General features: G+C 33.2%; 1 protein-coding gene across 3 annotated transcripts in view; it reads left to right on the forward strand.

Moving 5' to 3' along the window:
* Positions 1-13,032, forward strand: part of LOC106475842 (ubiquitin-conjugating enzyme E2-22 kDa-like) — a 43,099-nt gene that overhangs the window by 11,765 nt on the left and 18,302 nt on the right. For all 3 annotated transcript variants that reach the window (XM_013936534.2, XM_013936526.2, XM_022380974.1), the window contains exons 3-4: positions 2,888-2,970; positions 6,045-6,208. In XM_013936534.2, coding sequence (XP_013791988.1) covers positions 2,888-2,970; positions 6,045-6,208 — 247 coding nt within the window. The remainder of the gene's footprint in view (positions 1-2,887; positions 2,971-6,044; positions 6,209-13,032) is intronic.

The following is a 13,032-nucleotide window of genomic DNA, read 5'->3' on the forward strand; positions in this document are numbered from 1 at the left end:
TTAATTAAATAAAAATTATGAAGTGCATTATTATCTATAAAATAAAAAAATTAGGGTAACTCTCTCCAAAAACCTGAGAGCAAGAAAAAAAAAAGATTAGGTAAGTACTTTATTTCTTGTTTTTCATATTTACTCTTTATTTATTATTATACAAGTAACTAAAATCTAAAAATATGGATATTTTTAAGTTATTTAAGACTAGATTAGGTAAAATAAGTTATAATAATAATATAATTAAAATGGTTCACATGATCTGCACATTCCCTGAGTGATTTACAACTTATAATGGCACAGATAATAGTTAGATGGTTCAAAGGGTGATAAAACAATATAATTTAATTATAAATAGATGTATATTGTTACAAACTTAGAGCTACTTAGGATAAACAAATGTGGTTTCATGTTACAATTTAAAGTCATTCTAGAAAGAAAATATGGGTAATTTAGGTTTATATCGATTTTGGGGAGGGGGGGTTACAAGGTCGGTTGCATTGGTAAAGCAGAAGGGGATAGCTGCCCATCCCTGCCATGCCTATAGTGAATAGCTCGGTATGGTCTACTTTTCAATATAGGGTTTTGTGGTCACCCATTGCACTGTTTCAGGTGGTGACATTCCTCCAGATTCTCCACTGTCATTTCACCCTTCTTTATTCTAGTGGAGTATGGGAGTCCTTACCAGATTCCAGTTCCAAACCACTGGGGTGATTGACTGTGGAAGCACCCTCCTGAATGGGTTCCACACAAATATGGTTATAACCATTCAGTGCAGAGTAGGAAGGTGGTGTTCTGCAGGTGTCGATAGCATACTGTTCTCCTTTTTTGAGATATATAATTACGAAGAAGTGATACGTCAAAATGCAGTTCACCCCTTTGATTGTGTACCCCTCATCCTACCCCCGCACGGATGTTGGTATCCCACAGCTGGGTTCTGGATTTAGAGTAGAACCAATCAATATAAGTCCTCACACATGTTTTGGGTTGTCTATCTGCCTCCTTCAATTTACTCTGTCTATATTGTGGGTTACAGAAGTGTTAAGTGGATGTTCATGGTTTTGTCCTTTGACTCTCTCTTGTCCTATCTCAATACGGGGATGTTTTCGCCTTTTGGATGGTTCTGGTAAGTTTCACGATTGGGAGAGTTCATTGCATGTGATAGACATCCTTTTGATACCAGATGTTGGGTCCCCAGATTGATAGCTCAATGCTAATACTTGTGTCATACCTGGGAGACAGCATGATTCTAAGTCCCACAATCTCTTGTGTTTGAGGTGGAGATGGTATGATCCTCATCCTACCCTTGCATGGATGTCGGTTCCCAGCTGCATTGGTTTTGGATGCAGTTGACTTACTGTGTATGGTCTGTCATGCCCTAACCACTCTACACCTGAGGGCACATCCATTGTTTTACCCATTTCTATTCTTGGGATTGAGTTACATTTAACTTATGCGGTTAGGTTCATGATCCTGACACAATTTTCTGCCCCTTAGATATGCTCCTCTTCTTTTCTGCCCTTATCTTCTCCACATTTCAGAGGGGCGAAAAGTGTACCTGGTTCAGAAGTGGTGCTGTTCCCCTCATCTGATATTCTGATCTGACTCTCTCATTTCCAGGGGTATCCTTCAGAAGCTTTTGGGGGGTACTTCTATAATTCCCTTGCAATAGTCCCTTATTGTATTCAATGTGGGTAGCTAATTTTGTGAAAGGAGGTAAGTACTGTATCGGAAATTAGAATTTTCCTATACTGAAAATGTATTTCTGCTAGGTACTTCCATCCTCTCACACTTTTCACCCTTCCTCCCCACTTTCCTCTGGTACTTAAGTCTTCTGCCAAACTTTGAGGTGATAGTTCAGTAGATGAGTATAGAGGGAGTCACATGCGTCACATGAGCATGTTACGCTCTTATTGATGATTTGCATGAGAGACACATTGGAATATTACAATTCCAATAAGAGGAGCAGAAGACTTGTGGCATGCATAAAGAAAACGTTTGCATATAGAGGGCAGCACCAAATTTTGTGAGAGGAGGTATGTATCTATCGGAAATACATTTTCGGTATAGGAAAATTATATCTTACAAAAATTGTTTTTGATAATGGTAACAGAAAAATTATTAAAAACTGTATTGAGGATTTCTATTATGTCTTCATCTCTGTTTTTATTTATGTGGATGACTCGGCAGCAATGGTTGTCATTTTAATGAATAATAGAAATTTAAAATTTTTGAGAATAGTGGAAAAAAGTTAATACTTATAAGCAGTGTGATATGCTACATTCCGATCTTGATTTCAAGGGGAAATTGGTAGGTTCATATAAGGTAAATAGTTAGTACAAATGGCCAGGTCTACATGTAGCATTATGGTTGAATAAAATCTAAATTTATCTAAGTGCTCAAGCAATATTTTGTAAGGTACATTGGTTATTAAGTTGGGTTTAGTCACAGTGTATATAATTTCCTTCAGCTGAAATAAAAGAGTGTCGTTGTGTATGTTCACCATTTCACTTTCTTACTTATTTTCTTTTTTTTTTAATTATGTACTTCTCTCACTTTTTATGTATACTCATTGTCTTTAATTTAAAAAGTTGAAACTGATTTTTTTTCAAGTTTATTTGTAGAGCATTCCATTCTAACATTGCATTTTGAAATAGTTGGGTTTTAACCAACTGAAGTGCTGTGCAGCATATTAACATATTTTAAAAATAGTTGAAATACTGAAGGGTTATATAATTGTAGTATTATTTCATGAAACAAAATATTTTCATACTGAAGTATTTGTACATGTATGTATTGTTTAAAAAGCTTAACTTTTTACAAACTAGATGAGTTATCTTGCACATCGTATTTGTTTGATTTTAAAGATCTCTTTGATTTTTTGTTCTCTCTTCAGGTCAAGTTTATGACAAAAATATGGCATCCAAACATTAGTTCTGTGACAGGAGCAATCTGTTTGGATATTCTGAAAGACCAGTGGTAAGATACTTTAAACTTTTTTCATGTGTAACACCATTTCTGTAACTTGTACATTATGCTTTTGGTAACAAAAGGTGTATGATAAATGTAAGGCTCAGTATAAAATCTATTTACCTTTATAAGGCTTAGTTTTTCTTACTGAGCTTTACTTCCGTTTTACGTACTGCAACTAGATGTAAATTTCCCATTTCTCTGTGTTGATCAGTTGCTGCTTTTCAATATTTATTAGGCACTAGCACCTAAAACAACATTGGAATAGCACATAAATTTGTTGTATTACGTGCAGGTGTTTAACATTCAGCAATATGGTTAGACATAATTACTTTTTTTTGTATGTATAAGTTTGTATTGTATCAATGAACTGTATAAATTTGAGAATCATTGTCTTTGTGATACTGTTTTATACTTTATTATTGTAACTAGAGAGTTTAGGATAACTCTGTATACAACTAAAGTGACTGATTATCACCAGTTTATGAAAGCATCTAAAGTGAAATTCTGTTAATAGTCACTTGTGTATTGTTTATTATCCTTGATTTTACTTGTAATAATGTCAAAGTTTGTTTGGAAATGTTACTTCCCCTTTATTAGCACCAGGTGAGTTGCACAGATTGTTTTTGCTACATGACTACCTTTTCTTCTGTGTTTTCCACCACTTTAACAAATTAATTTACTTCCTGTGCATGGTGCAGGAAAGATCCGAATTTTGTTATTGAAACTTTAAACATGAAATTATTTGGAATTTTTAGAATATTGAATTTCACTTTCTAATATAGCTCTTTCAGAGGATTACAGATTTAAATTTGAGACCCCATTAAAGAAGTATAATTTTTCCACAATAATTTAATGTATGTCTTATTCCACATTAACTGTTTTGGAATTCTGCATAACATTGAGATATTACAGTTAGATGCTTTAGATATTTCATGTAACATTAAGGCATCACTCTTATATTCTACTATACTCATTCTTATTAAAGGTCTTTTTTTTGTATCAAAGAAATAATCGTAAGAAGAAAGGAATATTTTTTGCATACATAGTTATTGTACTGACTAAGGAGCAGTACTTTAAAATTCTGATGTTTTTAATTTACTGTGAAAAATAGAGACCATGTGAAAATATATTTTTATAGACTAAACTCAAATTTCTATTGGTATTAACCTTCTCTCTTCAGGTAGGTCAAAGTGCACATATCATGACCTTTTACAGAGCTGTATTCAAAATTTAAGTAAACTACACTATTATCAATGTATATGAACAAATTTGGCATCAAAATGTAGTTAATAAGTCAAGATTTCATATTATATAAGATTTAATTTCTTAATTTTGAAAGGTCATACTTAAATAAATTGTCAATCTTCCCTTGTATGAGAATCATGGCATTTGTTTGCTGAGTCTTACCCATCTTCTATTTTTCATCACCCCTTGGTGATGTCCTGTGTTTAATGTCAATTACTCAGTATAGATATTACTAAGGCAAGGTCTAATTTTTATTGCCTTCAAGCTTTGCTTATGGAGACATAAAGTAGAAAATCAGACTCTCTTGATATGCACACCTGTCACATCCTCTCTTTCACAAATTGCTAGTACTTCTCTCTCTGATGTTTTCTTTTACATCATTTATAACCAATAGATAGACAAAGCTTTTGTCGTGTTTTACATATGGGCTGGATTCTTTACAGAAGGTGTCTGTGACTTGTTGGCGATAAATTTCAACAATAAATAAACAGCATACAGTCCACTTATGCTGAAATAATATGTTAAAACAAGACAAACTTATATACAAATGTTTGTTGCACTGTTGGTTATCACAGTTGTATCAAAAGCTTTAATTAATTCTCTCTTTTTTTTCCAACAAAGTCCACACAGGCTGGTTCAATTACTTTAGAACGTAATTGACAATATAAATAATTCTTCTCTACTCTGTTATTGTAATACAATCTGTGATAATTTAACTTTAAAAATTGTCACTATATGATCTTTAAGGCTCAACTCATTATCACAAAATCTAGATCTACCTATCTCTCGAAATAAATTTTCTATGTGTATTTATGCCCCAACAGAGGCCTTGAATGCAATAATACTCAATGAAAATGAGAAAAACTTAGAAGGTTCTAGTAACATGACACAATAATATAAGTCACCAGTTTATAACTAATGAACTACACAATGTATGGTTCTTAAACAGTTATATAAACAAACTTGCGTTAAACTATTGTTTTTAAAAACAACTAAATTTAATGCACTCACTATATAAACTAAATCATAATACTCACATTAAACTTAAATTGAAATATTTGTGTATATCTTTTTCAAATAAATTAAAATTATTTAACTATCTGTACAGGCTCATTTATTTTGACTAACCTTGTAACCACCAGGTAACCATCAAAGTATCTGTACTGTAACTTTTAATGTGTTACATGTACCTTCATGACATTTGTCAAACTATTAGTAAGCATTACAGTACATAAGATTTGTCTGCTAATCCTTTGCAGATGGGTCACAGGTGAAAGGCCATGTCATTGCATTTGTTGACTTCAGAGTTTAGACTCATTATAGTTTATGAGTTTGTGTGAGTGGATATTTCATGATATAAATATAGATCATTCTCAAGTTCAGTATTCCCACTGTGTTGTTTTTCAGACCTTTGAATACTTGTCATTTAATTGAAAATGTTCTCATAACATCTTCTTAAAAGCAAATTACTCCTGCTTACATTTAAATGTAGTTTAGATCATTTCTGCAACATTCAAGATATATTCTGTGAGCTAATACCAGGATACTTTCAAAATGTTTTTTGTGCGTTTGTACTATAAAGCCACTCAAGGCATGTGTGGAACACTTCATCATTTTAGCACTTTTTCATCTCATTCAGAACAGCTGAAGGAGCTCTCTTGAATCACATTAATAAAACTTTTCACCTATTAGTATCAGTATTCTGGTTTTTACATGTATTTGTTTAATCTATCCCTAGGAAATACTATATAGATGAAATTCATAACATTTCATTTTTTGAGACCTTGATACTTCACTATTGAAGTTTTCAATATATTTCAAATTTTTGCCATTAGGGCTGCAGCAATGACACTTCGAACAGTACTGCTTTCTCTTCAAGCATTACTCTCAGCAGCTGAACCAGATGATCCACAAGATGCTGTAGTTGCTCGTCAGTTTAAAGAAAATCCAGATATATTCTGGCTTACAGCCAAGCACTGGAGTCATGCCTATGCTGGTGGTATGTGTCAATTTGTAAATTGATACAAGATTTCATTGTTTATAAAATTACCCATATTCGTTTGGCATATTTAGCTAAATCATAGTTTCAAGTTTTTGTTCTGTTCATACAGACAGATGTAAATTGTTTAGTAAAATTATTGTTGACAAACACGTGTACAGCATTTTTAGTTTTAGTATGTTTTCAGAAAATTTTAGAACTTCTCAGACTTTGGTGTTTTAATAGAGAACAAGATGATCTTTAAGTTTTTAAAAGTTTCAACAAGTGTGGTTTATTTATTGGATTGTGTACATGTAATTTTGTCTATGCTTGTAATTCCAGAAAAAATTTATGTCTATTGTTAGCCCAACAACTTAACACATAACTTATACAAGTTTTGAATTACGTTTACAATTAGTAACTAAGATTGGGTTATTGTAACAAAGGCGTAAGTTACGAAAAAACAAAATACATAATTTTGTTTGCTGCAGTCTACTTGTACTATGCAAGTAAAGTAGTTAGATTTCAGTAAAAAAATTACAAAGATTGTTTTTGAAATATTTGAAGTACATGCTATGTTTATGAATTCATGCACACTGCTTTCACCTTTTATTTCTTAAAGAGACAAGTGAACTTTAGGATTAAAACTTATCTCCAGAAAAACAATTTTTTTTAAATATATTTTACTTTCTCAGTTTTAGCCATGTCAATTTAGTCTGCAATATTACAGGTTTCAAAATTAAAGGCACATACATGCACTAGCACATATAATTCTATAGACATTACATGCATACTGTGCATCCCAATATTCTGAATCTGACTCAGTCCCACATGTAGTTAATATCCTTTATCAGCCTTAAGTTCATATCATGCATTTACTAACTGACTAGAATGAGTCTGTAATAGATCACCATTAATAACTTAATCTTACTTCTGCAATAATGTAGTCATAGCACAATGATCTTTACATTATCGTTGCTCAATGACATACACTTATGACATCTCTACTGCATTGAATAAACAACAATTATATTGTGCTGTTTGTGAGAAGAAATTATTTTAGATACCATTTGCATCCAAGCAGTAAGATAAAACTTGAGTAAGATAAAAGTGTATTATGACTTATGTAGTTTGTTTATTAGAATTAGCAACAGATAGCTGTCCACAATGTGACTGTCGTAATTATTATGCATCTTGGAATCAATCAGTCCATGTAAGTTATTCTAAGCAAGTGCACAGAGAGCAGATAAGATTGTTTCTTGAAATTAATAACTGACTAGCAGAACAAAACAAAAAACTCAGTAAATATATATATAAGGCCAAAACAGCTCTGGTTCATCAGAATTAATAAAAGACTAACAACAATTTGTTAAAAGTGTTGAAGTAGTAACCATAAGTTTCAACAGAGTAGGTGAAATAAAATAGTGAAGGACATAATACATAGTAAAAAATGGAATAAAGAACTTAAAAATTTCACTTACTGGGATCAGTTCAAAAGTGCATTTATCATTAGATATTAGTATTCGATCAATGTTTAAATTATGTTAAGCTACATTACTGGAATTTTGAACAACTCATAAGTTATAGAATCCTATAAGAAACGTCTTTGCTCACCCGATCAGTGGATGATTCCCCACTCTCTTTACAATACAATTTATACACTAATTTCTTATTTCAGGTTCAACAGCTAAAATTGTTATCTTTTGCTCATGTAAAATGCATATTTAATATATTTCAAGGCATTCAACTAAGTGTTGGGGATTCATGTGTATATGATTGTATTTTAAACTATTAATTTAAAGATATATTAGATCTTTCTTCATTATTTTGTTTTAGTTTACTTTTATTGAAACTTACAGCTAACAGTTCAACTTTTCTGTTAAATTGCTGCCATTGCAATACTTGTATTGCTAGAGCACAGTTCTGGTTTTGTTTACATATGTATAAAGCAGTTTTTTATTTTTGTCTAAACATATTGTAGTTTATGAAGTGTATTAGGTATTTCTTTTCCTTATATTTAGACAGGGGTTACCCTTCTTGTTCTAAATGTTTTAAAACCTGTGGCAGAAACACACATACAACCATCTGTATACACCATAGCTTTAACAGTTGAGATCAGTTATCTAATGCATATAACTTGTGTTTGTCTTGGTTGCTTGTTGTTGTGAGTCATTCCCCTTTAGTATGACTTAACTTTTCCCCATAAAAGAGGTCACTACAGAACTATGTTCATCGGTATACTCTGTAGTTTCTGTACCACTTCAACTATGATGCAGATGTTTTGACATGTGGTGGATATATTCACTCTGTGTTTGCTGCACATGTGCATGCGTGAATAGCAACTTGAATTATTTCAGTGATACAAGGTTGAATGAGGCCATTGACATCTGAGCCTCATCATTCAAGCAATTATACAATTGTGATTAATTTTTTTTCAGTCATTATTTTTATGTTCTGTGGTGTTGACCTGAATGTGTACTTACTTAGAAAATGCCGGGCAAATGTATATTTAACAATGCATGACTTCTGAAGGATGAGTACCAGGAATGGCTCATTACAGGTGCACATTGCCAAGAAGTTTATTGCAGTGTTTGCCATAAAAAGTTGGATGTTAGCAATATGGGCTAGTCTGCAGTGATAAGCCATATGATGGGGAAAAGGACGAGGCTAATGTGCATAAATTGAACACATCAGCAGCAACCCTGCCAACATCTGCAGTTTGGTATTGTCTAATTCTAGGCTGACAGTTAGGGCTACTGTTGCAACAAATCAACACTATGTCATAGTCTTGGTTTTTGAGGTCAAAATCCTTGAAGTGTCCATTGAAATCAACACTATGCCATAGTGCAGCAAGAAAGTAAATAACATTCCTAAGTTAACATTAATATTAAAGAGAATGGGCCACATTTCATTGATTTAAATGTACACTACAATTTAATAAAATTGCATTGTTTTGCAATTAGCCTTTGGATGATTCACTTCTTTTCATCTAGGTGTCAGCACCACATTATGCAATTTATACATTACAGGGCAGACAGGATTCATATGTTTCAAAAGAAGATGAGTGGAAAGCTGAGGTTTTGTGGGTCCTGAAGACCATTGTTAGCTGGTACAGTTAGAAAAGCTGTGAACACTTAAACGAACTGTTTAAAAGGATGTTTCCAGATAGTAAAGTTGCATCCAAGTCTCATATGGACAGAAAAAATGTGCATATATGGTTTGATTTGGATTGGCCCCATATATCAAGTCAAATTTGTATCAAAAGTTTGGAAAAGATACAGACTTTGTGCTCTTGTATGATGAATCCTTAAATGGTAAAAAACCAAAAGGACCAACTTGATGTGTACCTTAGGTACTTTGACTCAGAAAACAATGTTATGATAACTAGATTTTTTGATTCTGTATTTCTTGGCCACACACAGGCTAATTAACTCTTAAACCATTTCTTACAGTTGACAAAAGAGCTTAATCATAGCCATCTTTTGAAAATAGGGATGGATGATCGAAATGTTAATCAGTCGTTCCATGAGAAATTAGAATCAACATTGGGTCTTGTAGTCTCCACACAGTCCATAGGGCTCTTTGTAGTGTTTCCAGTGCCTCTAATTGGGATTTAGAAGCAATATTTAAATCAATGTACCACCTTTTCAAAGATTCTTCAGCCAGATAGGAAGACTTTGGGAAAATTACTGGGTCTTGTATGTATCCATTGAAATTTTGTTCTACCCAATGTGTAAAGAATGCACCTGTTGCACAAAGGACAATTGAAATTATTTCAAATTTCCAAACATACATCAAAACAGTTGAAGCCAAATCAAACTTTTACACAGTACCAAAAATTCAAGCATTTAATAATGTGAAATCTGCAACAAATGATATTTTTTCTGTAGCAAAGTTATCATTTTATGTTTTGGTATCTGAAGGACCCTCTTCAATTGTGATGAAATATCAAACTGACTACCCTGTAGTGCCTTTTGTCAGCTGTGATCTTGAGTCTATGATCAAAAATCTTCCAAGAAGATTTGAAAAACACGATGTGCTATCCAAAGCAGACACTACATTTAAATTGTTGAAAATTGACTTAAGCAATACAGAAAATATCAAATCAGCTAAGCATGTTGATATTCATTTTTTTTACAACAGAAAATATGAAAGTATTGGAGAAGACAACTCCAAGAGATGAGCTTGCATTTCACAAGGAGCATTTGTTTGTTTTGATCTGTTTAATTAAGAAATTGCTAGTGAAGTGTCCATTATAATACTCATTTACTCATAATGTCACCTGTTTTTCCTCTCTAAAAATGCCTTCAGATGTGATGGATAGTAAGGCTTATTTTTAGCCTGTTCTCTCCACTCTTTTCAATTTGAAATGTCTCAAAGCAGAAGAATGTGATAATTTAATCAGACAATATGACTTTTTTATCTCATGATGTGAAGCCAAATTTCCACATTTTCAAAGATTTTGACCTCAAAACCAATAGACTTGACTGTTTTTTGTTCAAACACATGGACTAAGCTATGGATTATGAATCCTTATGTCATGTTGTTAAACTCATCTTGATACCTTCTCATGACCAAGAAACTGTTGAAAGGGACTTTTCTGTGAATGAAGGATATCTCCCTTGTTGGTCAGTGGTTAATCTATGATTATGTGCAGTCAGTTGGAGGTATTCTGGAAGATCCTTTGTTGAAGGAACTGTTCACTGCCTCTCAAAATAGTAGATAGAAATATAACCAACACCTCGATCAACAGAGGGAAACAGCTGAACTGAATGAAAAGACATGGAAAAGTCAAAGAATAGGTCATTTGTGTCCTATCATTCTCTTTCACATGTAGTTATACCTTTATATACTTTCACATAATATATACAAAATAAACAGTGAATGTAGATTATATGATTATTTCCTACTATATTTGGTCTGGAAAATCAGTTTCAAGTAGTATGGAAAGTTTTGGAAAAGTCATGGAAGTCTGAATCACTGAAGATGTATGAACCCTGCAACAGGCACCATTCAGGCTGAAAACTTCAATATTTTACTTTTGTTATGCATTTTATAAAATTATTCAACAGACTGTAGGTTGGTGAAGTAGCCTCTTTTGAAAGGTAAATTAAGGAATACAAATGTTTAACAAAATACTGAGACATAACTCATTAATATGTTTAGGTAATATATAGGAAAATAAGTATTATATAAATTATTAGAAAAATGTATTAAAACAGTGAATCAAATGGGTATCAAATTCATGAGATTCCATGGTGGTTGACAGACCTATTTCTACTAAACAAAAACGTTGTGGTCACAAACAAAAGGGTTCTCCACACAGTTCTCCTAAATAAAAATGGCTGTTTTGATGCGGTGGAAATGTGAAGGTTTCACCCTAATTTGGATGACATTAAGGCCTCGATTGATTCCTATCATTCCATGTGTCTCTTCTTACAGGAAACATTCCTCAGATGCCAATGCTGTCATCTTTTGGCAGTTTTCCTTATATCGAAATAACAAGCTGTGTGATGGAAGTGTCCATGGAGGTGTGGCACTGCTGGTTGACCAGTATTTACTTACCATATCTGTGCCACTCACTATGCCCCTTGAGGCTGTAGCTGTCCGTATCTCCATGTGTCGTACCACCATTGTGTGTTTTCTTTTTACCTGTCACCAGGAGTGATTTATGATCAATCAGACCTTGATGTTCTTATTGAACAGTTGCTGTCTCATTTTTTCCTGTTTGGAGACTTTAATATACACAATCCCCTCTAAGGTGGTGCTAATATTGATGGGAGGGTCCATTCTATGGAGCATATGCTCTCAGATCACAATCTTTCTCTCTCTTCAGTACAAGTTCATATACCTGTTTTCATGCACCTAGTCAGTCTTTTACTGCTATTGATCTATCTATTTATTCCCCTTCACTTTTTTCTTGGAGGGTTAACAGTGATCATTTTCCCATCATTTTGAGAGAGATTAGCACATTCACTGCCACCCAACTCTTGTACCATTGTTGGAGCAAGCTGACTGACTATCCTTCACTGTTGTCTTGGAACTTGATCCTGCTATCTATTGGCCACTGTGTGGAGGCAGTAACTGTTTGTTTGATCCTCAATATCTCGATATTTTTCCCACAATATCTTCATCCGTGGTGGACTCCTGCCTGCCAGTGGGTATGGAAGATTCAGAAATGAGCCTGGGATATATTTTGCATGTAGTGCTTTGTTTGTAGGTATTGTCCGAGAAAAAATTGCTGTGACATTCAATCTGTTACTCTACGAAGCTTATAAGTAACTGCTAAAGTTGAGTTATAGCCTTATTTGAGTACCTAATTGCCATTATCGAGTGTTTCACAGCTTTTATAACAGTAATATTATTCTGTTCTTCTACCACATGTATTTTTGTGGGGAAATAAAAAGGCAGGGCAGGCTCTTAGGAGGGTGCAGTGGCGCGAGGCACCCTGGCCCCCAAATTTGAAGGAGGCACAAAATCCCAATCAAATGGGGCATGTTTAGTTCATTTCACTTGTTATTAACTCTCTCAACACAGGCTCAGTCAATTTGACTGATCACATGATCTCTTTGTACTTATTTAAAGCCTTTATAGTTTTGATACTACTAACTTGAAATACAGTATGTATATTTTCACAAAATTTAACACTTTCAGTAAACGTTATAAGTCTTTCACGTACAAAAAATCATATATTTCTAGTGAAGTATTTTTATTAAACTAAAAAAAGATTTGTCTGTGAATATATAGAGTATTTGTCATGCATGGTTATATATTTTTTTTGTCTCTAATCTGTCTCTCTCTCTCTCATGCATGCATATATATATATATATATATATATATATATA

The sequence above is a fragment of the Limulus polyphemus genome, unplaced genomic scaffold (genome assembly GCF_000517525.1).
Source record: "Limulus polyphemus unplaced genomic scaffold, Limulus_polyphemus-2.1.2 Scaffold150, whole genome shotgun sequence".
Classification (NCBI taxonomy): domain Eukaryota; kingdom Metazoa; phylum Arthropoda; class Merostomata; order Xiphosura; family Limulidae; genus Limulus; species Limulus polyphemus.